This window comes from Equus asinus, chromosome 2 (genome assembly GCF_041296235.1).
Source record: "Equus asinus isolate D_3611 breed Donkey chromosome 2, EquAss-T2T_v2, whole genome shotgun sequence".
NCBI classification, from domain to species: Eukaryota; Metazoa; Chordata; class Mammalia; order Perissodactyla; family Equidae; genus Equus; species Equus asinus.
This window is the reverse complement of record NC_091791.1, coordinates 120697742-120725510: the sequence shown is the minus strand read 5'-3', so window position 1 is coordinate 120725510 and position 27769 is coordinate 120697742. Positions and strand designations below refer to the sequence as shown.

Here is a 27769-nt window from a genome sequence, read left to right as displayed (position 1 = left end):
GGTTGCCAAAATTTTGTTGAGAATTTTTGCATCTATGTTCATCAGCGATATTGTCCTGTAATTCTCCTTTTTCGTGCTTCCTTCTCAGGTTTTGGTATCAGCGTGATGCTGGCCTCGTAGAATGTGTTAGGAAGTGTTCCATCCTCCCTAATTCTTTGGACTAGCTTGAAAAGGATAGATATTAAATCCTCTCTGAAAGTTTGGTAGAATTCCCCAGGAAAGCCATCTGGTCCTGGGGTTTTATTCTTTGGGATGCTTTTGATGGCTGTTTCAATCTGTTACCTTGTGATTGGTCTGTTCAGATTGTCTGCTTCTTCTTGAGTGAGCTTTGGGAGATTGTAGGAGTCCAAGAATTTATCCATTTCCTCTAGGTTATCCATTTTCTTGGCATATAGTTTTTCATAGTAATCTCTTATAATCCGTTGTATTTCTGCAGAGTCTGTTGTTATTTCTCCTCTTTTATTTCTGATTTTGTTTATTTGAGCTCTCTTTTTTTCTTTGTAAGTCTGGCTGGGGGTTTGTCAATTTTATTTATCTTCTCAAAGAACTAGCTCTTTGTTTCATTGATCCTTTCTGCTGCCTTTTTTGTTTCAATAGCATTTATTTCTGCTCTGATTTTTATTATTTCTCTCCTGCTGACTTTGGGCTTTGTTTGTTCTTCTTTCTCTAATTCAGTTAGATATAGTTTAAGATTCCTTATTTGGGATTTTTCTTGTTTGTTAAGATGTGCCTGTATTACGATGAATTTACCTCTTAATACAGCTTTTGCTGTATCCCATATGAGTTGGTATGGCATGTTATCATTTTCATTTGCCACCCGATAGTTTTTAATTTCTCCTTTAATTTCTTCAATGATCCATTGCTTGTTCAATAGCGTGCTGTGTAGTCTCCACATCTTTGTCACTTTCTCAGCATTTTTCTTGGAATTAATTTCTAGCTTTATAGCATTATGATCCAAGAAGATGCTTGTTACTATTTCATTTTTTTAAAATTTGTAGGGAGTTGCCTTGTTTCCCAACACATGGTCTATGCTTGAGAATGTTCCATGCGCGCTTGAGAAGAATGTATATTCTGCTGTTTTTCGATGAAGTGTTCTATATGTCTATTACAACCACCTGTTTTAGCTTTTCCTTTATCTCCACTGTTTCCTTGTTGATTTTCCGTCTGGATGATCTGTTCAGTGATGTGAGTGGGCTGTTGAGGTCCCCTACTATTATCGTGTTATTTTTGATATCTTCTTTTGGTTTGTTAATAGTTGCTTTATGAACTTTGGTGCTCCTGTGTTGGGTGCATAGATATTTATAAGCATTATTTCTTCTTGATGAAGTGTCCCTTTCATCATTATATATTGGTCCTCTATGTCTCTCTTTACCTGCCTTATCTTGAAGTGTGTTTTGTTTGATATAAGCATTGCGACACCTGCTTTCTTCTGTTTGCTATTATCTTGGGGTATTGTCTTCCACTCCTTCACTCTGAGCCTGTGTTTGTCCTTGTAGCTGAAGTGTGTTTCCTGGAGGCAACAAATTGTTGGATCTTGTTCTTTAATCCATCTTGCCAATCTGTCTTTTTATTGGAGATTTCAATCTGTTTACATTGTTCGTGATTATTGATGTATGAGGGCTTAATGCTGTCATTGTGTTGCTCGTTTTCCTGCATTTCCTTTTTTTCTCATCCTGTGTGTTTTAGCCTACCCATTGACTTCTGCAATTTTTCATGCTGGGTTTCTTAGCTTTTTCCTTACTTATGTTTTGTGTCTCTGTTCTGTTTTTTAGTTTAGTGTCTACCTTGAAGTTTGTATTCAGAATCTCATGCGTAACATAGTCCATTTTCTCGTGGCCTCTTACTTCCTCAGCCTTAACTCATCAGTCTCTTTCCTCTTCCCCTCCTAAGTTATTATTTTCATCTCTTATTCCAACTCTTGTTATGAATTTGTGGTTAGAGTGATAAGATTGTCTCTGTTTTTGGTGATTTCCTTCCATTTATCCTAATGCTATAGTTGAATATTTACTATCCTATTCTGATTATATCTGTCTCTACTCTGTTTTGTGACCCCTTTCTCCCTTTTTTTCTTGTTTTAGGAATGAGGGCCTTCTTGAGGATTTCTTGTAGATGGGGTCTTGTGGTTACGAAATCCCTTAGCTTTTGTTTGTCTGGAAAAGATTTAATTTCTCCCTTATATCTGAAGGATATTTTTGCTGGATAGAGTATTCTTGGCTGAAGATTTTTTTACTTTAAAGTTTTGAATATGTCTTTACAGTCTCTCCTATCTTGTAAGGTTTCTGTAGATAAATCCACTGAAAGTCTTACAGGGGTTCCTTTGTAGGTTATTTTCTTCTGCCTTGCTGCCCTGAGTATTCTTTCTTTGTCCTTCATTTTTGCCATTTTTACTACTATATGCCTTGCAGTAGGTCTTTTTACATTGACAAATCTAGGAGATCTGAAAGTTTCCTCCACACACGTTTCTCTCTCAATCCCTAGCTTTGGGAAGTTCTTTGCTACTATTTCATTGTGCACACTTCCTGCTCCGTTTTCCTTTTCCACGCCCTCAGGAATACTGATGATTCTTAAGTTGCATTTTCTCATTGAGTCAGGTATTTCTCAGAGATTTTCTTCAGTTTTTTTTTAATTCTTAGTTCTCTTTCTTCCTCTGTCTGGAGCCATTCAACCTGTCCATCTTTGATTATGCTAATTTTCTCCTCTATGGTGTCTACACCGGCATTTAGGTAATCTGTATTCTGTTTTATTTGATCCATTGTATTTTTCATCTCTAGTATTATAGTTTCAATCTCTTTTGTGAGGTAACTCCAGAACTCATTGACTTGTTTCTCTATATTTCCCTTTACCTCATTGAGTTTTGTGATGATAGCTATTCTGAATTCATTGTTGCATAGTTTACCTATTTCCAAGTCTTCATGACATAATTGTGTGCTTTGATTGTTTTCCTTCTGCTCGGGAGCTTTTATAAATTTCTGGATGGCTGAGGAATGGTTTTTACACATAATGCTATTATTTGGTTGCAGTTATAGCCTGTCGCCACTAGATGGGAGTTGAGTGCCACGTGTTCTGTGCCCTCCGCCTTCAGCTGCAATGGCAGCATACAGCGTGGTTTGGGGGAGGAGGGGCACTTTCTCTCGCAAGCAGACCTGGATTCTGATCAGCTCTCGCTCTCTAGTTTCCTGCAACCTTGGCTTGATGGGGTCCCCCCAGGCGAAAGCTTTCCCCTGTCCAGGGTTTCCGTCTGGGCTGCACTGGCCTGTGGGAGTCCTAGACAATCTCCCGGATGTGCGGCCCCTCCCCTGCTCCTTCCCTCATGGAGCCTCCCAGGGCAGCAATCCCAGTCTCTAGGGGAGGGAGTGAAGTTCTCTTTTATACCAGTTCAGCTCCTCCGGGGGGATGGAGGGCTCCAGCCTCTCTGCCCTCCGTCGTTTGTGTCCTGTGGATCACTGACGAATTCTGTGCTATTGGGATTTTTTGTTGGAATGTGGTTGCTCCTTTTGGTTGTATTTTGGAGGGGAGAGAGTCCCAGGTGAGCTCACTCTGCCATGATACTGACGTCCGGATCTGATCATGTGGTTTTTATTCTGTATTTTGTTAATGTGGTGTATTACATAGATTGATTTGCGCATGTTGAACCATCCCAGTGTCCCTGGTATAAATCTCACTTGATCACGATATATGATCCTTTTGCTGTATTGCTGTATTTGGTTTGCCAATGTTTTGTTGTGGATTTTTGCATGTGTGTTCATCAGCGATATTCACTGTTTTTCCTCTTTAGTGTTTTACTTGTTGTTGATTCCACTTTGGGAGGTTGTGAGTCTAAGAATTTATCCATATCCTCTATTTTTTCCATTTTGTTGGCATATTTTTTTGTAGTATTCTCTTATAATCCGTTGGGTCTGTTATTTCTCTTTCATTTCTAATTTTACTTATCTGAGCTTTCTGTCTTTTTTATCTTTGTAAGTCTGGATAGGGGTTTGTCAGTTTTGTTTATCTTCTCAAAGAACCAGCTGTTTGTTTTCTTGATACTTTCTACTGCTCGTTTTGTTTGAATAGCATTTATTTCTCGTCTGATTTCTATTCTCTTCTTTTGCTGACTTTGGGCTTTGTTTGTTCTTTTTCTAAATCAGTTAGGCATAGTTTGAGCTTCCTTATTTCTGAGTTTTCTTGTTTGTTAAGGTCAGTCTGTATTGCAATGAGTTTCTCTCTTAATATGGCTTTTGCTGCATCCAGTATGAGTTGGTATGGTCTGTTTTCATTTGTCTCCAGATGTTTTTTGATATCTCCTTTAACTTCTTCAATGATCCATTGGTTGTTCAATAACATGTTGTTTAGTCCCCACATCTTTGTCCATTTCTCAGCTTTTTTCTTGTAAGTCATTTCTAGCGTCATAGCATTGTGATTGGAAGAGATGCTTGTTATTACTTTAATCTTCTTAAATTTATTGAGGCTTGCCTTGTTTCCCAACATATAGTCTGTCCTTGAGAATGTTCCATGCTCACTTGAGAAGAATGCGCATTTGCTGTTTTTGGAGTGCTCTATATATGTCTATTAAATCCAACTGGTTTAGCTTTTCATTTAATTCCAGCGTATCCTGTTGATTTTCTATCTGCATGGTCTATCCACTGATGTTAGTCAAGTGTTGAGGTTCCCTACTATTATTGTGTTATTATTAATGTCTTCTTTTAGTTTTGTTAATAGTTGCTTTATGAACTTTGGTGCTCCTCTGTTGGGTATATAGATATTTATAAGTGTTGTGTCTTCTTGGTGGAGTGTCCCTTTGGTCATTATATACTGCCCCTGTTTGTCTCTGTTTACTTGGCTTATCTTGGCGTCTACTTTGTCTGATATAAGTATTGCAACACCTGCTTTCTTTTGTTTGCCATTAGCTTGGAGTATCGTCTTCCATCCCTTCACTCTGAGCCTGTTTGTGATTCGAACTGAGATGTGTTTCCTTGATACAGCATAATGTTGGGCCTTGTTCTTTAATCCATTTTACCACTCTGTGTGTTTTTGTTGGAGAACTCAATCTATTTACGTTTATGGTGAATATCGATATATGAGGGCTTACTGCTGCCATTTTCTCACTTGTTTTCCGGTTCTCCTGCATTCCTTTGTTTCTGTTCCTGTGTGTTTCGGTCTACCAATTGAATTATGTAGTTTTTTATGTTGTGTTTTTATGTTGTAGTTTATGTCTTTGTTTTCTCCTTATTTCTTATTGCTGTCTCTGTTGTGCTGTTTTGTTTAGTGATTACCATGATGTTTGTATTCAAAGTTTCGTAGATAAGGTAGTCCCTTTTCTGATGTCCCTTATTTCCTTAGACTAAACTGCTTTAGTCCCTTTTCTCTTCCCCTTCTAAGTTGTTTTTCTCATATCTTATTCCATGTTGTGTTGTGATTTTGTGGTTAAAATATCAACATTATCTTTGTTTTTGGTGTTTTCCTTCCCTTTGTCTTTCATGCCATACTTGAGTTTTGTTATCCTGCTGTGACTGTCTACCTATTTATCTTCTTACTCCATGCTTTATAACCCCTTTCTTTTTCTTTTTTTTTGTTAATCAGGGGTGAGGGCCTTCTTGAGGATTTCTAGTAGGGGGCATCTTGTACCTACTGGCTCCCTTAGCTTGTTTTTGTCTGGGAAAGTTTTTATTTCTCCATTGTATCTGAAGGATAGTTTCTCTGGATAGAGTATTCTTGGCTGAAAGCTTTTGTCCTTCAAAGATTTGAGTATGTCTTTCCAGTCTCTCCTAGGCTGTAAGGTTTCTGCAGAGAAATCTGCTGAAAGCCTGATAGGGGTTCCTTTGTGGGTTATTTTCTTCTGCCTTGCTGCCCTTGGTGTTCTTTCTTAGTCATGCACTTTTGCCAGTTTCACTACTATATGCCTTGCAGTAAGTATTTTTACATTGACATATTTAGGAGATGTGATAGCCTCTTCCACATTGATTTCCATCTCCATCCCTAGGTGTGGGAAGTTCTCTGCTATGATTTCTTTGAACAAGCTTTCTGCTCCATTCTCCTTCTCTTCTCCCTCTTGAATACCTACAATTCTTATGTTGCGTTTCCTGATTGAGTTGGATATTTCTCAGAGACTTTCCTCATTTCTCTTTAGTCTTAGTTCTCTCTCCTCTTCTAGTTGGAACATTTCAACATGTCTGTTCTTGATCATGCTGATGTGTTCCTGTGTGATCTCTGCTTGAGTCTTCAGGTAATCTGTATTTAATTTCGTTTTTTTCATTGTTTCTTTCATCTCCAATGTTTCTGATTGATTCTTTTTTATAGTTTCTATCTCTTTTGTTAAGTAGCTTCTGAAGTTGTTGAATTCTCTACCTTCTCTTTTAACTTGTTGAGTGTTTTGATGATAGCTATTTTGAATTCTTTGTCATTTAGATTACATATTTCTGGGTAGTTTTCATTTCTCTCTGGTTTAGAGAACTAATATCTTGTTTCATATTGCTGGAGGAAGTGGCTCTGTGTTTTGCACCCTGGTGTTATTTGGTCGCAGTTACCACCTATTTTCACTGGCTGGGGGTCGAGCCCTGTATTCTGAACCCTCTGTGTTCCTCTGAGATCCCAGACGCTGGAGCTGGCATTGGGAGGTTGTGGGAAGGGCACTTTCTCCTATGTGCCCTTGGGGTTTTCTTGCTCTGCTCTCGCTATCCACTCTCCTATGGTGTTGGCTTGATAAGGTCATCCCCCAGGAAAGCTTTTGCCCCCATAGAGGGCTTCCCTTCAGGGATCTTTGATGTTTCCGTGAACAAAAGACCCCTCCCCTGTTCCTTCCCTCTCGGAGGCTGCCCATGGTCCTAAATCCCGGTCTTTAGGGGAGGGAGTGAAGTCTTCTTCTACCCTGTTACACTTCCTCCCAGGGGGGCTCCAGCCTCTCTGCCCTCTGTCATATGCCTGCATTGGTCTCTCTGACTTTTTTGGTGTTGTGTATGGATGTCCTCTGTTGGAGTATGAATGTCCTTTTTCTTGTATGTTGAAAGGGAGAGATTGCTGGGAAAACTCTTTCTGCTTTGATGCTGATGTCACTCCTCATGTGTGTAGCAAAGCACGTCTGAAATCTAGTGCAGGCTGTTGGGAAGGGCAGGCTAGAACTGTAGAACAGTAGCTGATGCTTCAGATATTAGCTGAAATGTCCCTACAGTCTGATTTTGAGAAGCAAATGATAGTGAGGAAACTTTCTTAAAGGTAGTGATTAAAAAAACAAGGCACAAGTGAACCTTGTTGAACAGCAGAATGCAGATGTCCCTGATGGTGGCCCATTGTTGTAGGTATTCCACTCCTCCTGCGGCCCCCTGGCTGCCATGGGGGAGCCTTACAGAGGGGTTGCCTCCTACCTCTCTAGGCTTCTGCTCTCCATCGGCCCCGAGACTTCCCACCGTGGCACTTCTCTTCTTCCTAGGTCCTACAGACAGTGCTTTGAATGGAAATGACTTTGAGTGGTTTGTAAAACCCTCCTCACCATAACTAGACAGGAATGTCTTAAAGTCTTGAGGTCAGCCAGTCCTAGTTCCATCCTTAGGGACCAGTTGGCAGAGCACCTGGAATCTGCTGTCCCCTTCAGTGGCCCGCCGTGGTATTGCCCTGGGGCCTGAGGAAGGTTAGCTTCTCTGCTTTTCCCTTCTTCACAGCTTTCCATAATTTGCAATGTGTTTGGGCAGTTTGTGTTTTGTTTTCTCTCTAAACTGTGAACCCTGCATTGATGAAAAGACAAATACTGAAGCTAATGTGTGTGTTGTCTTTGAGCTGGTTGTGCTAATTATTCTTTTTGGTTGTTTTGATAACCTCCAGTGACTTCATCCTGCCTTTACCGTTGTAAGTGTTTTCATTCATGCTCCTGAGAATAAAACTTGAGATGTGCTTAATGATGCTTCTTATCTGCTTAGTGGTGACTGTCAAGGCCTTTTATCCTGGATGAGAGATTATATGACCAGTGTACTAGGTTTAAAATGAGAATTTTGCATTCTTTTTTTTTTCTGGGAAAGATTCTCCATGAGCTAAATCTGTTGCCAATCTTCCCCTGTTATTTTTCTTCCTTCCCAAAGCCCCATCACATAGTTGTGTATCCTGCTTCTAAGTCCTTCTAGTTCTTCTGTGTGAGCCACCACCACAGCATGGTTACTGTGGTACCATGACGAGTCATGTGGTTCCACACCTGGGAACAGAACCTGGGCTGCTGAGTGTGCTGAACTTTAACCTCTAGGCCATCAGGGCTGGCTCCTGTCCATTTTTTTATTTGTAAAATTTATAGAATGATGCCAATCAGGGGTTGGCAAACTTTCTGTAAAATGCCACGTAGTAAATATTTTAAGCTCTATGGGACCCTGCTCTTGTTGTGCCAAAGCAGCCGCAGACAAAACTAAGTGAATGGACGTGGCTGTGTGCCAATAAAACTTTATTATTGGCACCAAAATGTGAAGTTCACATAATATTTACAGCACAAAATATTCTTTTGGTTATTTTTCAAACATTTAAAACTGTAAAATGTTTTCTTAGCTGTTTGGGCCATACACAAACGGCCTCGGGCTGGAGTTGGTCGTCCATCTTGTCAACAGACCCCATGGACAGAGAGGAGCCTAGCAGTTAGAGCCGCCACCATGTTCCAGCCCAAACTTGTGTCCCTGGCAGGACCTACTCTGTGAGGCACAGTTTCGACATCTGTGAACTAGAGACAGCAAAGCCTGCCTCCTTGAAAGATTATTTGTAAAGATTAAAAAGGATAATTTCCTGTTGTTTGGCCAGTTGCTTTGTGAAGTACATGTTAAGCTTATTTTCACTTTCCATTAGCTACTTCCTTTTCCCCCCCTACTTAATGTCCTACCTTTTTGGGTATGATTTCTAAATTACATATATCTCCTTTCTTAACATTCTGCTTTGTTCTCACACTTCCCACATTATTAGGTTAAAATAAGCGGCTAACTCAGACATTTAAATTTTAGTTTAGTTCATCAGGTAAGATAGATCTGTTGCAGAACAGGAACCTGATCTCACCTCACTTCTAATACCTTTCCTAGTGTCTTACTGGCCCGAGGCCATGTCCCACTCCAGTCTTCAGGTCTCTGCTTATTGCCTGAAAATGCTTCTTCTAGACTCTCTTCTAGTTGTCCTCCCTGGTCCTTGATACTGTGCTCAGGACCCTTGTCAAAGCCTGATTCATATTGATTAGTTACGCATGTGATATGTCTTCTTTAGGGCCTAGAAGGTATCTTTTACTTTTGTTTAAAAGTTTTTACCATGATACTTTGAATGTGCTGGGTGATAAATATGTGTTTGTTGAAGTTAATTAAAATTTTATTGTAATTTTAGTTTTATAACTAAATTTTAGTGTTAAAACCATTTAGGAAGTTTTTGTTTTTTAAATTATATAGTACAATTTATTCCTTTTAGGTGTCCACTTCAATGAATTTTAACCCGTATATAAATTCATATAACCATCACCATGATCACGGTTCAGGACAGTTGCATCACCCCAGAAAATTTGCTTGTGTTGCTCTTTTATGTCACACATTCTCCCAACCCCTGGTCCCTGTTGACCACTCATCTGTTATCCATTACTGTGGCTTTGTCTTTTCAAGAAGGTCATATAGTTGGAATTATACATTACGTAACATTTTGAAACTGGCTTCATTTACTCGCCAGTTATGTCTTTAAGGTTCATCCACATTGTTGTGTGTATTAATAGTTCTTTTTATTGCTGAGTAGTTTTCCATCATTTGAATGTACCAGTGTGTTTATCCATTCACCTATAGAAGGCCATTTTTGTTGTTTCTGTTTTTTGGTAATTATAATAATGCTGCTACGGACATTTCTGTACAGGTTTTTTTTTTTGAATATAGTTTCCATTTCTCTAGGATAAATACCTAGTAGTGTGATTGCTGGGACATATGGTAACTGTATGGTAAAGTTTCACTTTATACAAAACTGCCAAACTGTTTCCCAAAGTGGCTTTATCATTTTGCCTTACCACCAGCAATGTGTAACAGTGCCTCTTGCTCTATATCCGTGCCAGCACATGGTATCATCAGCATTTTTTATTTTAGCCATTCTCATAGGGATCTCATCATGGTTTTAATTTGCATTTCCTTAATGGCTAATGATGTCAAATACTTTTTGAGGTGCTGTTTGCCACTCTTATATCCTGTTTATTGTACTTTGTATGCTCATTACACGTCATTTGTTGGATATGTGATTTGTAAATATTTTCTCTCAGTCTATACCTTGTTGTTTCATTCTCTTAATGGTCTTTTACAATTTTTTCTTTTATGAGTTGTGCTTTTGGTCTCATGTCTAAAAATTTTTGTGTGTAGTCCCTGGTAACAAAGATTTTCACCTGTGTTTTCTTATAAGAATTTTAGAGCTTTATATTTTATTCTTAGATCTGTGGCTCATTTTGAGTTAATTTTTGTATAAGGTGTAAAGTTTGGCTTGAAGGTATTTTTTACTTTTGCACATGGGTATCCAGTTGTTCCAATACTGTCCTTTCTCCATTGAATTGCTTTTGTACCTTTGTAAAAAATTCAGTTGACTCAATTTGTGTGGGATTATTCCTGGACTCGCCAGTCTGTTTCATCAATAGGTGTTTATCCCTTTGCTAATGCCATACTGTTTGATTACTGTGGTTTTATAAGAAGTATTAGAATTGGTTTTTGTAATTCCTCCAACTTTATTGTTTGTTTTGAAAATTGTTTTATCTACTTTAGTTCTTTGCCCTTATATATAAATTTTAGAATTAGCTTAGCTAGTATCTATAAAAAAATTTTTGCTGGGTTTTTGATTGGTTTTGTGTTAAGGCTATAGGTCAGTTTTGGAAGAATTAACATCATTACTGTGTTTTGTCTTTGAATTCATGAACATGGCATATCTCCATTAAAATAAATGTACTTTTCAGCATACAGTACCTATACATATTTTGTTAGTGTCATACCTAAGTATTACTTCTGTTGGAGCTATTGTAAATGTATTTAAAAAATTTTTGTTTCCAACTGTGTTACTGTTATATAGTATACATTCTACAGTATATCTATTATGTAGAAAATTTCATGTAGCTTATATTATATATTGCAGTTTTGTGTGTGACCTTGCTAAACTCACTAGGAGGTTTTTTTGGTATATTTCTTGGCATTTTCATGAAGACAATCATATCTGCAAATAGGAAATTTTTATCTTTTCTTCCAGTGTGTATGCATTTTCTTTTTCTTCCCTTGTTGCATTAACTTGGACTTCCAGTAGAGTATCAAATAGGAATGGGCAGAATGGACATTCTTGCCTTGTTACTGATCTAAAGGGAAAAATATTCAATTTTTTACTATTACATGTGATGTAAACTGTAGGGTTTTGTAGATGCTGTTTATCAGGTCGAGGAAGTTCCCTTTCATTCCTAACTTGTTGAGAATGTTTATCCTGAGTGGATGATATATATTGTCAAAAGCTTTTTATATGTCAGTTGATAGTATCAGGCCATTCATCTTGTTTACATGGGGGATTACATTGATTGATTTATGAATATTGAGCTAGCATTGTGTTCCTGGGATTAACTCCTCTTGGTTATGGTGTATTATTCTTTTTAGATATTGGAGGATTTCATTTACTAAAGTTTTGTTGAAAATTTTGCATCTATGTTCATGGGGGATATTTATAACTATATGTTTTTGTGTTCTTGTTTGGTTTGGTGTTGGTGTAACATTGGTTTTGTAAAATGAATTGGAAAATGTTCCTCTTTATATTCTAAGAATGATTGTGTAGAATTGGTGTCATTTTTTTCTGTAAATGTTTGGTAGAATCTCCAGTGAAACCTTCTAGGTCTTGAGGTTTCTTTTTTGGAAGGTTTTAAACTCTGAACTAAATTTCTTGAACAACTGTTACACTATTCAGCTAACCCATTTCTTCTTGGTTTGAGTTTTGGTAGTTTGTGGTCTTTGAGGAGCTGGTCCATATCCTCTAAGTTGTTGAATGTATGTGTATAGAGTTGATGTAGTATTAATATCTGTAGGGCCTGTAGAGATAGCCCCTCTTTCATTCCTGGTATTTGTAATTTGTGTCTTTTCCTTTTTTTCCCCTAACGGTCTTGTCCAAGGTTTATCAATTTTATTGATCTTTTCAATGAATCAGCTCTTAGTTTTATTTTTTTTCTATTTTCCTGTTTTCAATTTCATTGATTTCTGCTCATATTTTCGTTGTTCCCCTCCTCCTGCTTGCTTTGGTTTATTTTGCTTTTCTTTCTAGTTTCTTAAGTTGGAAGTTTAGGTTGTTGACTTGGGATCTTTTTTCCTTTGCTAATATAAGTGTTTAATGTTACAAATTTCTCTGTAAACACTGTTTTAACTGCACCCCACAAATTTTACTGTGTTTTCATTTTCATTCAATTCAAAATATTTTCTGATTTCCCTTGAGACTTCCTCTTTGACCTGTGCATAACTTTGAAATGTGTTGTTTAATTTCCAGGTCTTCTGAGATTGTCTTGTTATCTTTCTGTTATTGACCTCTGGTTTAATGTCATATGGCCAGAGCACATATTTAGTATGATTGATTGCAGTTCTTTTAAACTTAAGATTTGTTTTCTGACCCAAGATGTAGTCTGTCTTGGTGAATATTCAATGTGTACTTTAAAAAGAATGTATATTCTGCTGTTGTAGGGTGGCACATTGTATAAAATGTTGGTTACATCCATTTAGTTGATGATCCTCATGTTCAGTTCTTTGTTATTGCTGTTTTTTTTGTCTCTACTTGTTCTGAGAGGGTAGTGTTGATACTTCTCATGGATTTGTCCATCTTTCCTTTCAGTTCTCATTTTGTGTGCTTTGAGGCTTCATTGCTGACTTCATAGACATGTAAGATTTGTTATGTGTGTTTGGTGAATTTATTGTTTATTATTATGTCATATTCCTCTTTATCTCTGGTAATTTTCCTTCCTCTGGAGTCTGTTTTGTCTGATATTTATATAGCCGTTTCAGCTTTCTTTTGGTTAGTGTTCCTTGGTATATATTTTTTATATCCATTGACTTTTAATTTCCCTATATCATTATATTTTAAGTGAGTTTCTTAGAGACTGCACATATTTGGGTCTTTTTTTTAATCCATTTTGACACTTTGTCTTTTAATTTGTGTTTAGACTATTTACATTTAGTATATTTAATAATATGTTTGGATGTAAGACTTATCATTTCATTATTTGTTTTTTGTTTTCTCTCTTTTGTTCTTTTGTTTCCCTCACCTGCCTTCTCCTATGTATTTGAACATGTTTTTAGTATTCCATTTTAATTTCTTTATGTGATTTTTTTTGTTTTTGGAAAAGAGATTAAAATGCCAATTTTTAATGTCTATAATAAAAGTACAATTTATTTACTTTCTTTGGATCTGCTAGGTCATTTGTTTCTTTATATTAAGTCTGAATTCTGAGAGGATGTTTAGCAAATATTGAAATTTACCATTAACCCCAAGACTGATTTAGGAGACTAAATGGGATGTTACTTTGTCTACAATGTAAACCAATTAAATGTAGACAACTGGTATTTCTTTCCTAAAAGTTTGGTAGACTTTACCAGTGAACCTATCTAGGCCTGGTACTTTCATTTTTGGAAGGCTATTGATTATTGATTCACTTTTTAAAATAGATACAGGCCTGTTCACATGGTCTGTTTCTCCTGTGAGTTTTGGTGGTTTGTGGTTTTCAAAGAATTGATTATCAAATATGTGGTCATAAAGTTGTTCATTATATATTTTATTATCCCTTTAACGTTGATGGGATCAGTAGCAATGATCTTTCTGTCATTTCTGATATGAGTAACTTATGTCCTCTCCCTTTTTTCTTGGTCAGGCTGACTAAAGATTTATCAACTCCATTGATTTTATCAAAGAACCAGCTGTTTGCTTGATTGACTTTCTTTATCAACTTCCTGTTTTCATTTTCATTGATTTCTGTTTAAATTTTATTATATATTTCCTTCTGCTTTTTTCTGCTTTGTCTCTAGTTTCTTAAGATGGAATCTTCTATTATTTAAGATCTTTCGTCTTTTCTGTTTTATGTATTCGTTGGTATAGATTTCCCCCTGAGCTGATTTCACTGTATATCACAAAGTTTGATAAGTTGTGTTTTTATTTAGTTGAAATATTTTTAAATTTTCTCTAGAACTTTTCTTCTTTGACCTGTGTATTATTTAGAAACAGTACATGGGTTGGTTAAAAGTATGTTCTTTTGTTAAAAAAATTAGTTAATTTTTTTGTTTGTTTTTTTGCTGAGGAAGATTAGCCCTGAGCTAACATCTGTTGCTAGTCTGCCTCTTTTTTCTTTTTGCTTGAGGAAGATTAGCTGTGACCTAGCATCTGTGCGAGTCTTACTCTATTTTGTATGTGGATTGCCACCACAGCATGGCTGATGAGTGGTGTGGGTCTGTGCCTGGGATCTGAACCTGCAAACCTGGGCTGCTGAAGTGGAGCACGCCGAACTTAAACACTACACCAAGGGGCCGGCCCCTAGTTAATTTTTTTTACTGAGGTAACATTGATTTATAACATTGTATAAATTTCAGGCATACATCATTATATTTTGCCTTCTGTGTAGACTACATCGTCTCCTCTGCCATAAGTCTAGTTGCCATCCATCACTGTATACATGTGTCCCTTTACCCCTTTTGCCCTCCCCTACCCCAGTCTGTTCTCTGTATCTATATGTGTGTTTGTTTATTTTCCACATATGAGCAAAATCATATGGTTTTTGTCTTTCTCCGTCTGACTAATTTTGCTTAGCTTAGTATCATCAAGGTCCAACCATGTTGTTGCAAATGGCAAGAGTTCAACTTTTTTTATGGCTGAGTAGTAGTCTGTTGTGTGTGTATGTGTGTGTGCATGTGTGTGTATACACACACATACAGCACATCTTCTTTATTCATTCACCTGTCAGTGGGCACTTGAGTCGCTTCCAAGTCTTGGCTGTTGTGAATAATGGTGCAGTGAACATAGGGATGCATACATCTTTTTGAATTAGTGTTTTCATGTTCTTTGGATTAATACTCAGAAGTGGAACAGCTGGATAATATGGTAGTTCTCTTTTTTATTTTTTGAAGAATCTCCATACTGTTTTCCTTAGTTGCTGCACCAATTTACATTCCCACGAGCAAGAGAGATCCCTTTTATCCTCATCCTCTCCAGCACTTCTTATTTCTTGTCTGTTTAATAATAGCCATTCTGACAGATGTGAGGTGATATTTTATTGTAGTTTTGATATGTATTTCCCTGATAATTAGTGATGTTGAACATCTTTTCATGTACTTGTTGGCCATCTGTATATCTGTCTTGGAAAAATGTCTGTTCAGATCATCTGCCCATTTTTTGATTATTTCTTTTTGTTGTTTTTGAGTTGTTTGAGTTGTTTGTGTATTTTGGATATTAACCACTTATCAGATATGTGATTTGCAAATATCTTCTCGCAATTGGTAGTTTGTCTTTCATTTTGTTGATGGTTTCCTTTGGCGTGTAGAAGCTTTTTAGTTTGATGTAGTCCCATTTGTTCATTTTTTCTTTTGTTTCCCTTGCCTGAGAAGACATATTCAAAATGATACTGCTAAGACTGATATCAAAGAGCATACTGTCTATGTGTCCTTTTATGAGTTCTCTGGTTTCAGGTCTTATATTCAAGTCTTTAATCCATTTTGAGTTAATTTTTGTGTATGATGTAAGATAGTGGTCTAGTTTCATTCTTTTGCATGAATACCCGATACCCATTTATCCCAATACCATTTATTGAAGAGATTTTTCATTCCCCATTGAATATTCTTGACTCCTTTGTCATAAGTTTATTGTCAATGTATGTATAGGTTTCTTCATCTGCAGAATTTGGTTTTTTTTTTTAGAGTTTCAGTCTCTTTGGTGAAGTACTCCTTATGTTTATTAATTTTATTCCAGAGCTCATCAAACTGTCTTTCTGAGTTTTCTTGTAACTGGTTGAGTTTCTTCATGAGAGCTATTTTGAATTCTCTGTCATTTAGATTTTAATCTTCTGTGACTTTAAATTTAGTTTCTAGAGAGTTGTCATTTTCTTTTTGTTCTGCCAGGTTACCTGTAGTTCTTCATGGTACTTGATGAGTTGATCCTCTGCTCGTGCATTTGTGGTAGTAGCCACCTTTATTATTTGGATAAGGCTTTGGTTGCTTTGGTTCTAAGCTGCTTCTGATTGTACTTGAGAGCCTGCGCTTTCCATCCTTCACTGCCTCTGCTAGAGATGTTGTCAGTGCTTTCCCTGTGCTGCCTGTGTCTTGATGTTGGTGGTGCCTTGCTGCTTATGATGTTGCTGCAGTCTCAGGTGTCACCACTGGGGTCACCAGGCTGTGAGCACTTCTCTTCCTTCCAGGGTCGCCTGAGTCTCATGTTCTTCCACTGACTCTCCACAGGCTTGCATGCTGCTGTTCTGTGCACCCCCTGCGCTGCTGCTTCCAGCTTGTCTGAGGGTCCTGGCTGTACCATGGCCAGGAGTGCTGGGTTCACAGGTATCGCTGTCACTGCTGGGGACCCGGAGACTTGTATGCCGCCTCTACTGCTGGTAGAGCTGATGTTGGAGGTGCCACCACTAGCGGCAGGGTCACTGGTTCTGCTGTGGTTCCTGAAGCCTCTGGTTGCAAGTTCCATCTGCCTCTGCTGGGTGGGGAGGGGCAGAGGCTAAATAGGGACAGATTGTTGTTGTGCTGACTTGTGAAGCCTCTGGTCTCTGGTGTGAGCCAGTGTGTTTTACAAACTGAGGTCAGTGCACCTTGCCCTAGCTGGAAAAATACAAGTTTTATATACTGTCCCTACTCTTGGAAAAACCTGGCCACTGCTGTTAGAGGGGGAGGAGGCTGGGTCACTGCCTCTGTCCTGTGTCCTGAATTCTCGGGGCATGTGCACCATCCTCCATTGTTTCTGCTCCTGCAGCTACTGTTCCTTTGGCATGAGTGCCAGTGTGATGATCCATGCCTTGGATTGCTGCTGCTGGAGGAGGGGGCGGAGTCTGCTTTTAGTTCCACTGCCTCCCAGAGGTCCAGACCACCCACCTTTAGATGTGTAAATGCGTGGATCTCTTAGGAGTCCTGTTGTGCTGTGTACGGAGTCCTTTGTTAGTCAGTGGATGTCCAATTGGTTGTAACTTAGAGGGGAGAGACAAAGGGAATAACTCACTCTGCCATGATGCTAATGTCACTCTCTGAGGCTATCTTTTTCTTTAGAGCTTATATGAGTCTCCTGGAGGCAGCATATTGTTGGCTCTTGTTTTGAAATTTGTACAGCCATCATGTGTATTTTAATTGGTGAATTCAGTCAGTTTACATTTAGGTTGGTTATTGATATGTGGGAACTTAATACTGCCATTTTATCTTTTATTTTCTGATTGTTCTAAGTTTCCATTGTTTCTTTTTCCTTGTGTTTCTTCTGCCATTTCAGTTTGGTGGTTTTCTTTGATGTGTTTGTCAGTTTCCTCTTTTCTTTTTGTTTTGTGACTCTGCTCTTAATTTTTGTTTTGTGCTCACCACGTGGTTTGTATAAAAGTTCTCATAGAAAAGATAGTGCTTTTCCTGCTCATAGCCTCTCATCTTCATTTGCCTATGCAGGTTCCATCTTTTCCCTCTTTTCCTTCCATGTTTTTGTTGTCACAAATTTTCCTGTTTTGTGTTGTGACTTTGTTATCAAATTGAACCCGTTATAATTATTTTTAATGCTTTCTTTTCCTTTAACCTTCTTGTTATAATTAAGTGTATACTATCCTATTCTGATACAGATTTACAGTTTTCTGACTCTGTTTATTACCTTGCTCAAAGCTTTGCCTATCTTTGCATCTTCATTTCGGGTAGGAAGACTCCTTTCAACATTTCTTGTAAGGCAGGTCTAGTGGTGGTGAACTCCCTTAGCTTTTGTTTGTCTGGGAAAGCTTTTATTTCTCCTTTGTATCTGAAAGATAACTTTGCTGGATAGAGTATTCTTGGCTTACAGTTTTTATCTTTCATTGTTTTGAATGTAGCTTTCCACTTTCTCTTGACTTGTAGGGTTTGTATTGAGAAATCTGATAGCTTAAGGGGGGTTTCTTTGTAAGTTGTTTTCTTTTCTCCCTGGCTGCTTTTAATATTCCTTCTTTCTCATTGATTTTTGACAGATTTCTTATCACGTGTTTTGGAGAAGTTCTTTTTGCATTGGGATAATTGGGTGTTCTCTTAGCTTCATGGATTTGTATATCCATTTCCTTCTCAGGTTTGGGAAGTTCTGAACTATTACTTCTTTATATAAGCTCTCTGCTCCCTTCTCTCTCTACTCCTTCTGGGATACCCATTACCCTATGTTGCCCTTCGTAATGGAGTCAGGTAATTCTTGTAGTATTTCTTTTTTTTTTTTTTAAAGATTTTATTTTTCCTTCTGCTCCCCTAAGCCTCTCAGTACATAGCTGTATGCTTTAGTTGTGGGTCTTTCTAGTTGTGGCACATGGGACACCACTTCAGTATGGCTAGACAAGTGGTGATAGGTCTGTGCCCAGTATTCGAACTGGTGAAACCCTGGGCCGCTGAAGCAGAGTGCGTGAACCCAACCACTTGGTCACGGGGCTGGCTTCTCTGTTTTTTTGTTTCTGTTTTTGTTTTTTTTTTGAGGAAGATTAGCCCTGAGCTAACATCTGCCACCAATCCTCCTCTTTTTTCTGAAGAAGACTGGCCCTGAGCTAACGTCCATGCCCATCTTCCTCTACTTTATATGTGGGACGCCTGCCACAGCATGGCTTGCCAAGCTGTGCCATGTCTGCATCCAGGATCTGAACTGGCTAACCCTGGGCCGTCAAAGCAGAACGTGTGCACTTAACCGCTGTGCCACCGGGCTGGCTCCAACTACATGTTTTTTAAGTCTTCTCTTCTTTCAGTCATTTTTGAAATGAATGGATCGGTCATTTCTAGGTTTCTGTTTTTGAGCTTGCTCATTCTCTCTTCCATGTGACTTGCTTTATTCATTCTTCATCTCATTTATTGAATTCTTCAGCTCCAGAATTTGTTTGGTTTTTCTTTTTTTTTAGTTTCATCTCTTTGGTTAAGTATTTCTTCTGTTCAGTGATTTTATTCCTGAGCTCATTGAACTGCCTTCCTGAGTTTTCTTGTAGCTCATTGAGTTTATTCATGATAGCTATTTTGAATTCTTTGTCACTTAGATCACAGTCTTCCATGACTTTATATTTAGTTTGTGGAGAATTATTTTCTTTCTTTCTTTTTTTTTGCTGAGGAGCTAATATCTGCTGCCAGTCTTCCTCCTTTCTTTTTCTTTTGTTTGAGGAAGATTAGCCCTTACCTAACATCCATGCCAATCCCCCTCCATTTTTTGGTATGTGGGACACCCCCACAGCATGGCCAATGAGTGGAGTAGTCCATGCCCAGAACTGAACACACAAACCCAGGCTGCTGAAGTAGAGCATGTGGAACTTAACCACTTGGCCACAGGGCTGGGCCTGAGAATTGTTTCCTTTTTGATAATGCAGCTTTTTGTCATGCTTATTGAGTTATTCCTCTGCCAATGCATTTGATTTAGTAAATCTTTTTTATTTGGGTGTAGCTTTTTTTCGATTCAAACTTTTCAACTGCTTGGAAACTAGAAGCGTTTCTTTTGTTTTTCATTATTGATGCTATGGTGTTAGTTTTTGTTTTTTTCTTGTCAGAGCTGCCCTTGATTGTATTTGAGGAGCCACGTGTTCCACCCTCCACTGCCTGTATTTGAGGTGGCACTGGTACTCTTGTTGCCACCTGTGCTTCGTGGGCGTCACTGATGCCTTGCTGTTGATGGTGTTGCTGCAGTCACTGGCTTTGCTGCTGGGGGCACAGGGATGGCTGACACCTCAACTGTATCTGGGATCACCTGGGTTGGAAGCTCTGCCTGTGTGGTGCGGGGAGGGAGAGATCTGTTAACTTGTGGTCACAGGCGCTGCCATGGTTAGGATGTAGGAGTCCTGTATGCATCTCCACCACTACTAGTAGGCTCTGAGCCAAGCCTGGGTGGCCCAGGATCGTGGGTCTCCACCTCCACTGCTGCTCTGCTTCCTGTGGCTACAGGTGCCGCCATGGCTGGCTAGCTGGAATTGCATGCATGCCTCTGCTGATGCCCACTGTATTCTCAGCCACTGCAGCTGGAATCCAGAATGCTGGGCTCTGCCTCTGCTGTTCCCCCATTTAGCTTCCTTTTTGTGCTCTGATTCACTCTCCTTTGTATGTACTGATGTGTAGTTCTTTCTGGTGTCCTGGTGTGTTGTGTAATGTATCCTTTGTTGTGTTATGGATGTTTTACTTGTAGACTGAAGGGGAGAGACAGAAGGATCCTCTCACACTGCTGTGATGATGACATCTCCCTGTGATTTTTGAGTATATTTCTTTGTAATTTTTTTAATAGTTGCTGTTGGGATTACAAAATTCATACTTAAACTTTTCCATTTATTTAAAATCACTTTAATTGGAATGTAGAAACCTTACCACCTATAGATACCTTTACCCTTCTTCCTTTATATTATAGTTTCAGTATATATTACATCAACATGCTTTGAAAACCTTATTAGACAATGTTGAAATTTTTGCTGTCAATCATCAAGCTAAGTTGAAGCGAAGGGGAGAAGAATAATTTATTACATTTTCTCAGGTATATATCATTGCTATTGCTCATTCTTCATTCCTGATGTTCCAAATTTTCCTCTGGTATTGTTTTTCTTGTTTTTAAGATCTTCCTGTAGCAACTGTATTAGAACAGGTTTGCTGACTACAAATTCTCTTAGTTTTTCTTCATTTGAGAATGATGGCTATTTTTGCTAGATACAGAATTCTAGTTGATATTGTTTTGGTACAGCACTTTAAAAATGTAGAACCTTAATTTCAAGCCTTAATTGTGGTATAAACCACAATTGGCTTTTTGATAACATGACATCAGTTTAAACCTTGGTGATGACTGAGACTTTTAGGGAGTAAGAAGGTGCCCCCTAGGAAGTGGGTTGGCACTTGACCAGGAGGGAGAGACCACAGGGTGAGCTGCCTCCGCTTATAGGCGAGGTGGAAATGTCATTGAAACTCTTCTTCACGGGCCCAGTGTTCTGTATTCTGAGAAGCTGAATGAGTGCCTTGGTCACTATCAATAATGTCTGGAACTCCAAAGGGGCAAGGAATGTCCTTGTCCTTACAAAGATAAGACAAGGCCTCATATTCTGGCCTTAGTAGATGTAGAGATGTAGCACATTGATTTATATTTTGGGTATCTGTGAGGCATGAGATTCCTAGGGTTTTGTACCCTAAAAAGAGAACTCTAAGGCTGTGGCCCAAGGATTTGTGAAAATGTGCACATGGGGCCCTTTGTTGGCCAGGGCATGTAGTGCTAAGATGACTGCCAGAAGTTTGGCCAATTGGGCTAACCCTTGGGTCGTGTCCTTTATTTGGGACATCCTGGGTAAGCAGTGAAAGCAGCAGCATTCACTGAGCTCCATCACCAGTGATGGTGGTGATGCTGTCTGTAAGGTGTGTGAGCTTCCAGTGCTGTTCTGTCAGGTGATCTAAGGGGTTCTTCCAGGAGCCGAGGAGTCTGGGAGAGGGGTGACTTCTTGCACCATGGCATCTGGCAACGGACCTAGGACAGGGGAGACTACCCCCTCCTGCAGGTAGGATATGCCAGGGGCCCCAGGTTTGGTTCCATCTTATAGCTGTGCTGAGCTTGTGGGTTGTTGCTTCTGTGACCCAAAGCGTAGTGGGGAGCTAGGTATGGAGGGTCACAGGCTCAGGGTCTTTGGGAGTTTCTGTTTCCAGGGAAGCTCAGTATATGGCCAGCAATTTCCGCTCCAATGATATATAGTGCAGGGCTGAGAAGGACAGTTTCTTGCTTCTAAAGCCTCTGGACAACATGCAGTCGTCATAGGTGGTCCAGAGACTCCAAGGGGCATGAGAGGAGGTTGCAAAAGCCTCTTCAGTGGCCTCTCTTAGGGCACTAAGGGGAGTATCTGTATTAATTTCTTAGGGCTGCTGTAGCAAAGTAACACAGACTGAGTACCTTAAACAATAGAAATGTATTGTCTCACAGTTCTTGAGGCTCTAAGACTGAAATCAAGGTGTTGGCAGGGTTGTTTCCTTCTGAGGGCCATGAAAGAAGGCTCTGTTCCAGGCCTCTCTCTCTCTCGCTTGCAGATGACCATCTTCCTCCTGTCTCTTCACATTCTTTCCTCTGTGCATATCTATTTGTGTTCAAATTTCCTCTTTTTGTAAGGACACCAGTCATATTGGATTAGGGTCCACCCTGATGACCTCATCTTAGTTTGATCATCTGCGAAGACCTTATTTGCAAATAAGGTTTCATTCACAGGTACTGGAGATTAGGACTTCTAACATCTTCTGGGGACATGATTCAACTCATAACAGGTCCCATATTTGTCAAGCCAATTTGTAATTTCTAAAGACTTAATTTTAATTTATTACTCATTGTGTCAGGGTGGATGTTCACTATGGGATATCGTAGGGCAGTGAGTGCTATAACTGTAGGAATTTAGGCAAGACAATAGTTCTGCTGGTTAAGGTGAGACACACCTATTTGTCCCCTAGATTATATGTAGTAACTCCCCTAAGATTATAGGGGATACATTGTTTAAATTTAGTGGGATCTCCAGGTATAAGTGTAATTTGAGCCCCAGTATTGATTTAAATCCATGAAGGTTTGCCAATTGGTGCATTTCAGCAGATATTAAAGTTAATTCAGAACCTGTATCATAGAGGCATAAAAGCCCTTTTATCTTTTTGTTGCATAAATTCTTTCAGTAAACTTTGGAGTCCCAATTGGGTCAAATTGTGGAGTTTTGTTCCAATTTAATTTTGTTTTTCCTCCAGAGAACCTCAAATCAGTATTTGGTCAATGTTAGGGGCTGCCCACGTGGCAAAGGTTACTTTATAGGGTTTAAGTACCCTGGACTTAAGTTGGTCTTGAATTAACCTCTGCTGTTCCCTCAGCTGCCCAGCAGGTGTTTTCCCTACAACCCTGGGGATTAGGATCTTTGTTGTGATAGAGGTGTGGGCCACAGAGTGGCCCAGTAGAAGAGCACTGGGCCCAAAACCCAGAGGCTGGTGCATCAAAACCATCTTCTGTTGCAGCCTCGCCTTTTCCACACATGACAAAAAATAGTCTTTACAAAAATATCTTAAGAAAGTCGATAAACAAACAAAACAACTACAACCCAGAGTAGGCAACAAAAGCAAACACTAAGGAGGGTGAAGAAGCTGACTTCCAGAATTGCTACGTTATAATTTTGTGTGTGTGCAGTTTTCAGTCTCTCTCTCTCTTTTTATTTTATTGAGGTTAAAATAGTTTATAACATTGTAAAATTTCAGTTGTACATTATTTGTCATTCACCATATAAATGTGCCCCTTTACCCCTTATGTCCACCTCCCAACCCTCTTCCCCTCTGGTAACCACTAATCAGTTCTCTTTGTCCATGTGTTAGTTTATCTTCCACATATGAGTGAAATCATACGGTATTTCTCTTTCTGTATCTGGCTTATTTTGCTTAACGTAATACCCTCAGGGTCCATCCATGTTGCAAATGGGATGATTTTGTCTTTTATTATGGCTGAGTAGTATTCCATTGTGTATATATACCTCAGCTTCTTTATACAGTCATTGGTCGTTGGGCACTTGGGTTGCTTCCACATCTTGGCTATTGTGAATAATGTTGCAGTGAACATAGAGGTGCGTAAGTATGGTATTTCTATTTTTAATTTTCTGAGAAATCTCCTTACTGTTTTCCACAGTGGCTGCACCAGTTTGCATTCCCAACAGCAGTGTATGAGGGTTCCCTTTTTTCCACATCCTTTCCAACATTTGTTATTTCTTATCTTGGTGATTATAGCCATTCTAATGGATATAAGGTGATATCTGAATGTCCTATTTTTTTTTAAAAAGCTTTATTTACTTCTCTGTGGCCTTAATTTGTTACATTAAGAGTGGCGCTGGTATCCAAAACTACCATTGTTGTTTAGTCAGTTACATTTGCGTTGTCTTAGTAATGTTTTATCTTCTATGTCAGTGGCCCTTAATCCTGGCTGAATATTAGACGTACCTGGGAACTTAGAAATGCTACTGCCTAGGCCGCATTCCAGATCAACTGAATCAAAATCTCAGACGATAGAATTCAGGCTTGAAATTAAAAATGCATGCATGCGTGCATGCGTGTGTGCGTGTGTGTGTGTGCATGTGCATGCGTGCGTGTGTATCTCCCTCACCCCATGCTTCTGGTGTACAGTGCAGGTTGAGAACCTGATTCCAACCCTGACTTTTTCTATGATTTAAGCAAATCTGCAGTGCTTAATTTAGAGGTGCTATGTGATTTTACATTTGTAATGTATAAAGATGTACACATTGCAAAAAACATCTTATTTAATTCCCAGGAGCTTGTTGGATATTTCTGTAAACACGTAAACAAGAGAGGTGCCATTAAGAACAGCTGTGGCAGGAGATTGGAAGAATAGGACACATGAAGTGTACCAGTGACGAGGACCCTTTCTTGGGCCTCAGAGAGTTGAGTTAATTACACTCCCCAGTTCCAGGCACACCAATATCCAAATCCATCTTTTTAAATGTTTTCTTTTATATTGTACAGTCACGCATCACTTAACGACGGGGACACGTTCTGAGAAATACATCATTAGGCGATTTCATTGTGTGAACATAATGGAGTGTACTTACACAAACCTAGATGGTATAGCATGCTACACATGTGGGCTATATGGTACTAATCTCATGGGACCACTGTCATATATGCGGTCTGTCATTGACTGAAACATCGTTATGTGGTGCATGGCTGTATTTGTGTATCCTTTTGTTTTTATGTCACTATAAAACATACTAGTGTTCAACATGCATGAATTTTTAATTTGTGTAAATGGAATTTGTGGTTCCTTAACCCGAGTCTGTTCCCTTTGCCATTCAGCACTGTATTTTTAAGTTGTATCCATGGCAGGTATGACTGCTGTGGCTTTCTGTCCTCTGCATTCTCCTAAATGTGACCTGTGCGAGAGCTCTGCAGGCATAACCCCTGGAGGGGATTGGAGGACGTTCCATATAACTCAGTCACACTAGATTACTGTCCAGTCTGGCTGCAGGATCTGCCCTCCTGTCAGCTGTGCCTGAAGATTTGTGTCTCGAGCCCTGTCTTTCTATCAACACTTGGCATCATTTAGTTATTGAACATATCATCGAGGGCTTACTCTCTGGCATGTGTTGTTCTTGGCACTTGGGATATATCAATGAACAAAACCAGATGAAAAAGGAAAAAAAAAATCCTATCTTGGAACTTATGTTTTAGCTTTCTAACAGTTGCCAATTTGATGAGTGTAAAGTAGTATTTTATTGTTTTAATTTATATTTTTCTAAACATGAGTTTGAGTATCTCTTCATAGCGTTAGCCATTTGGGACTCCCTCTATTGGATGTCTGATATTTTTCTATAGAATGTAGGAGTTTCTTGAATATTTGTCCCTGTTGGTTTTAGATATTTTTAGATATCCCTACTGTTTGTAATACGATGTAATCTCTTTCACACATTTAGATGTGTACTTCTAATTATGTCATTTAAAAAATTCATTTAGTAAGGGCCTTCTAGGATAGGACATGATTACACTTCAAGGTTCAGATCAGTCCTCTCTTCGCTTGATATGTATGGAGTTCCATGACATTTGTTCTTAATTGAAACTTTAAATTGTCAGTGGCCAAAAGTCATGGTTTTCAACTTTTCTTTTGTGTCCCAGTGCTCCTAAATTATACTCTGTGAATGGTAGTGGCCCTGTGTAGCAGTGGTTCTCACTTGGTGGTGAAGTAGGGCAATGTATAGAGTTAAACATTTATTTATTTATTTATTTAAGATTGGCACCTGAGCTAACAACTGTTGCCAATCTTTTTTTTTTCCTTCTTTTTTTCTCCCCAAATCCCCCCAGTACGTAGTTGTATATATTTTGATTGTGGGTCCTTTCAGCTGTGGCACTTGGGACACCTCACTGCCTCAGTGTGGCCTGATGAGTGGTGCCATGTCTGCGCCCAGGATCCGAACCAGTGAAACCCTGGGCCGCCGCAGCGGAGCATGCGAACTTAACCACTAGGCCATGGGGCCGGCCCCCTAAAAATTATGTTTGAATCATACTCTCATGCCATATCTTTCCTTCCCATAGACACACTGCAATTGGGTATTGTTGGATAAAAGCAATTAATGGAAAATTCAAGTAGATAAATATCAAAGACTAACTTCTTTGTGAAATGTATTGGAGAATTGAGGGAATATTTTGGAAGACATGCTTCAAAGAAGAATTTGAGTGATATATTGACTTCTTTATTATAAGGGTCACTGGGCCATGCATTACTTAGTAAGTAATGAATTTTTTATTCATTACTTAGTAACATTCACAGTGTACCTGTTGTGGTGATGATTGATTTAATTTTTTTAAATCACCAAACATTCAGTTAATGATAAGTGTTGTAACTTAACCTTTCCATTTCTGGGAGTGACATTCATGAAGAGACTGACAAGTGGATGTTACATTTTGGAAAGCAATTTATAGATTTTTTTTTTTAATTTTTAATTTTCTAGATGATGGTGTTGATACTCAAAGTGGAACAAAGAAAGAAGATTTGAATGACAAAGAGAAAAAGGATGAAGAAGAAACGCCTGCACCTGCGTATAGAGCCAAATCAATCTTAGAGAGCTGGGTATGGGGCAAGCAACCAGGTATTGTGATCTACTGAGATTCTGGTACTTTGGAAAGCTTGATCTGGCATTCATTTTCTAGATACCACAGATGGAGGGTTTCTTTGGTCATGGAGTGTTTTTTAAATTATTTTTTATTTATTGAGTTCATAATACTTTACATTGTTGTGAAATTTCCGTTGTATGTTTTTTTTTTTTTTCTTTAAAGATTGGCACCTTAGCTAACATCTGTTGCCAATCATTTTTTCTTTTTCTTCTTCTTCTCCCTAAAGCCCCCCAGTACATAGTTGTATATTTTACTTGTGAGTGCCTCTGGTGGTGCCGTGTGCGACGTCACCTCAGCATGGCATGATGAGTGGTGCTATGCCCACACTCAGGATCTGAACTGGCAACACTGTGGGCCACTGGAGCTGGGTGCACGGGCTTAACTACTTGGCCATGGGGCCGGCCCTTGTACATTATTTCTTGTCTGTCACCACAAAAGTGCTCCCCTTCACCCCCATCACTCTTACCCCCTTTCCCCTGGTAACCACTGGACTGTTTTCTTTGTCTGTGTGTTTGTTTATATTCCACATATGAGTGAAATCATCTGGTGTTTGTCTTTCTCAGTCTGGTTTATTTCACTTAGCATAATACCCTCCAGGTTCATCCATGTTGTTGCAAATGGGATGATTTTGTCTTTTTTAATGGCTGAGTAGTATTCCACTGTATATATACATATATATATATATACACCACATCTTCTTTATCCAATCCTTGGTCGATGGGCACTTGGATTGTTTCCATGTCTTGGCTATTGTGAAGAGTGCTGCAATGAAATTAGGGATACATATTGTTAGTTGGGATTGTTGATTTCAAGTTGTTTGGGTAGATACCCGGTAGTGGGATAGCTGGGTCATAAGGTATTTCTAATTTTAGTTTTTTGAGGTGTCTCCCTCCCTACTGTTTTCATAGTGGCTGCACCAGTTGCATTCCCACCAGCAGTGTATGAGGGTTCCCTTTTGTCCACAACCTTGCCAACATTTGTTGTTTTTAGTCTTAGTGATTATAGCCATTTTAACAGGTGTAAAGAGGTATCTT

The 27769-nt window shown here is 38.9% G+C and overlaps 1 protein-coding gene across 5 annotated transcripts in view; it reads left to right on the top strand.

The window, feature by feature from the left end:
* HERC2 (HECT and RLD domain containing E3 ubiquitin protein ligase 2) overlaps positions 1–27769 on the top strand; it is a 272108-nt gene that overhangs the window by 25151 nt on the left and 219188 nt on the right. For all 5 annotated transcript variants that reach the window (XM_070497080.1, XM_014829918.3, XM_070497069.1 and 2 more), the window contains exon 4: positions 26573–26710. In XM_070497080.1, the coding sequence (XP_070353181.1) occupies positions 26573–26710 (138 nt within the window). The remainder of the gene's footprint in view (positions 1–26572; positions 26711–27769) is intronic.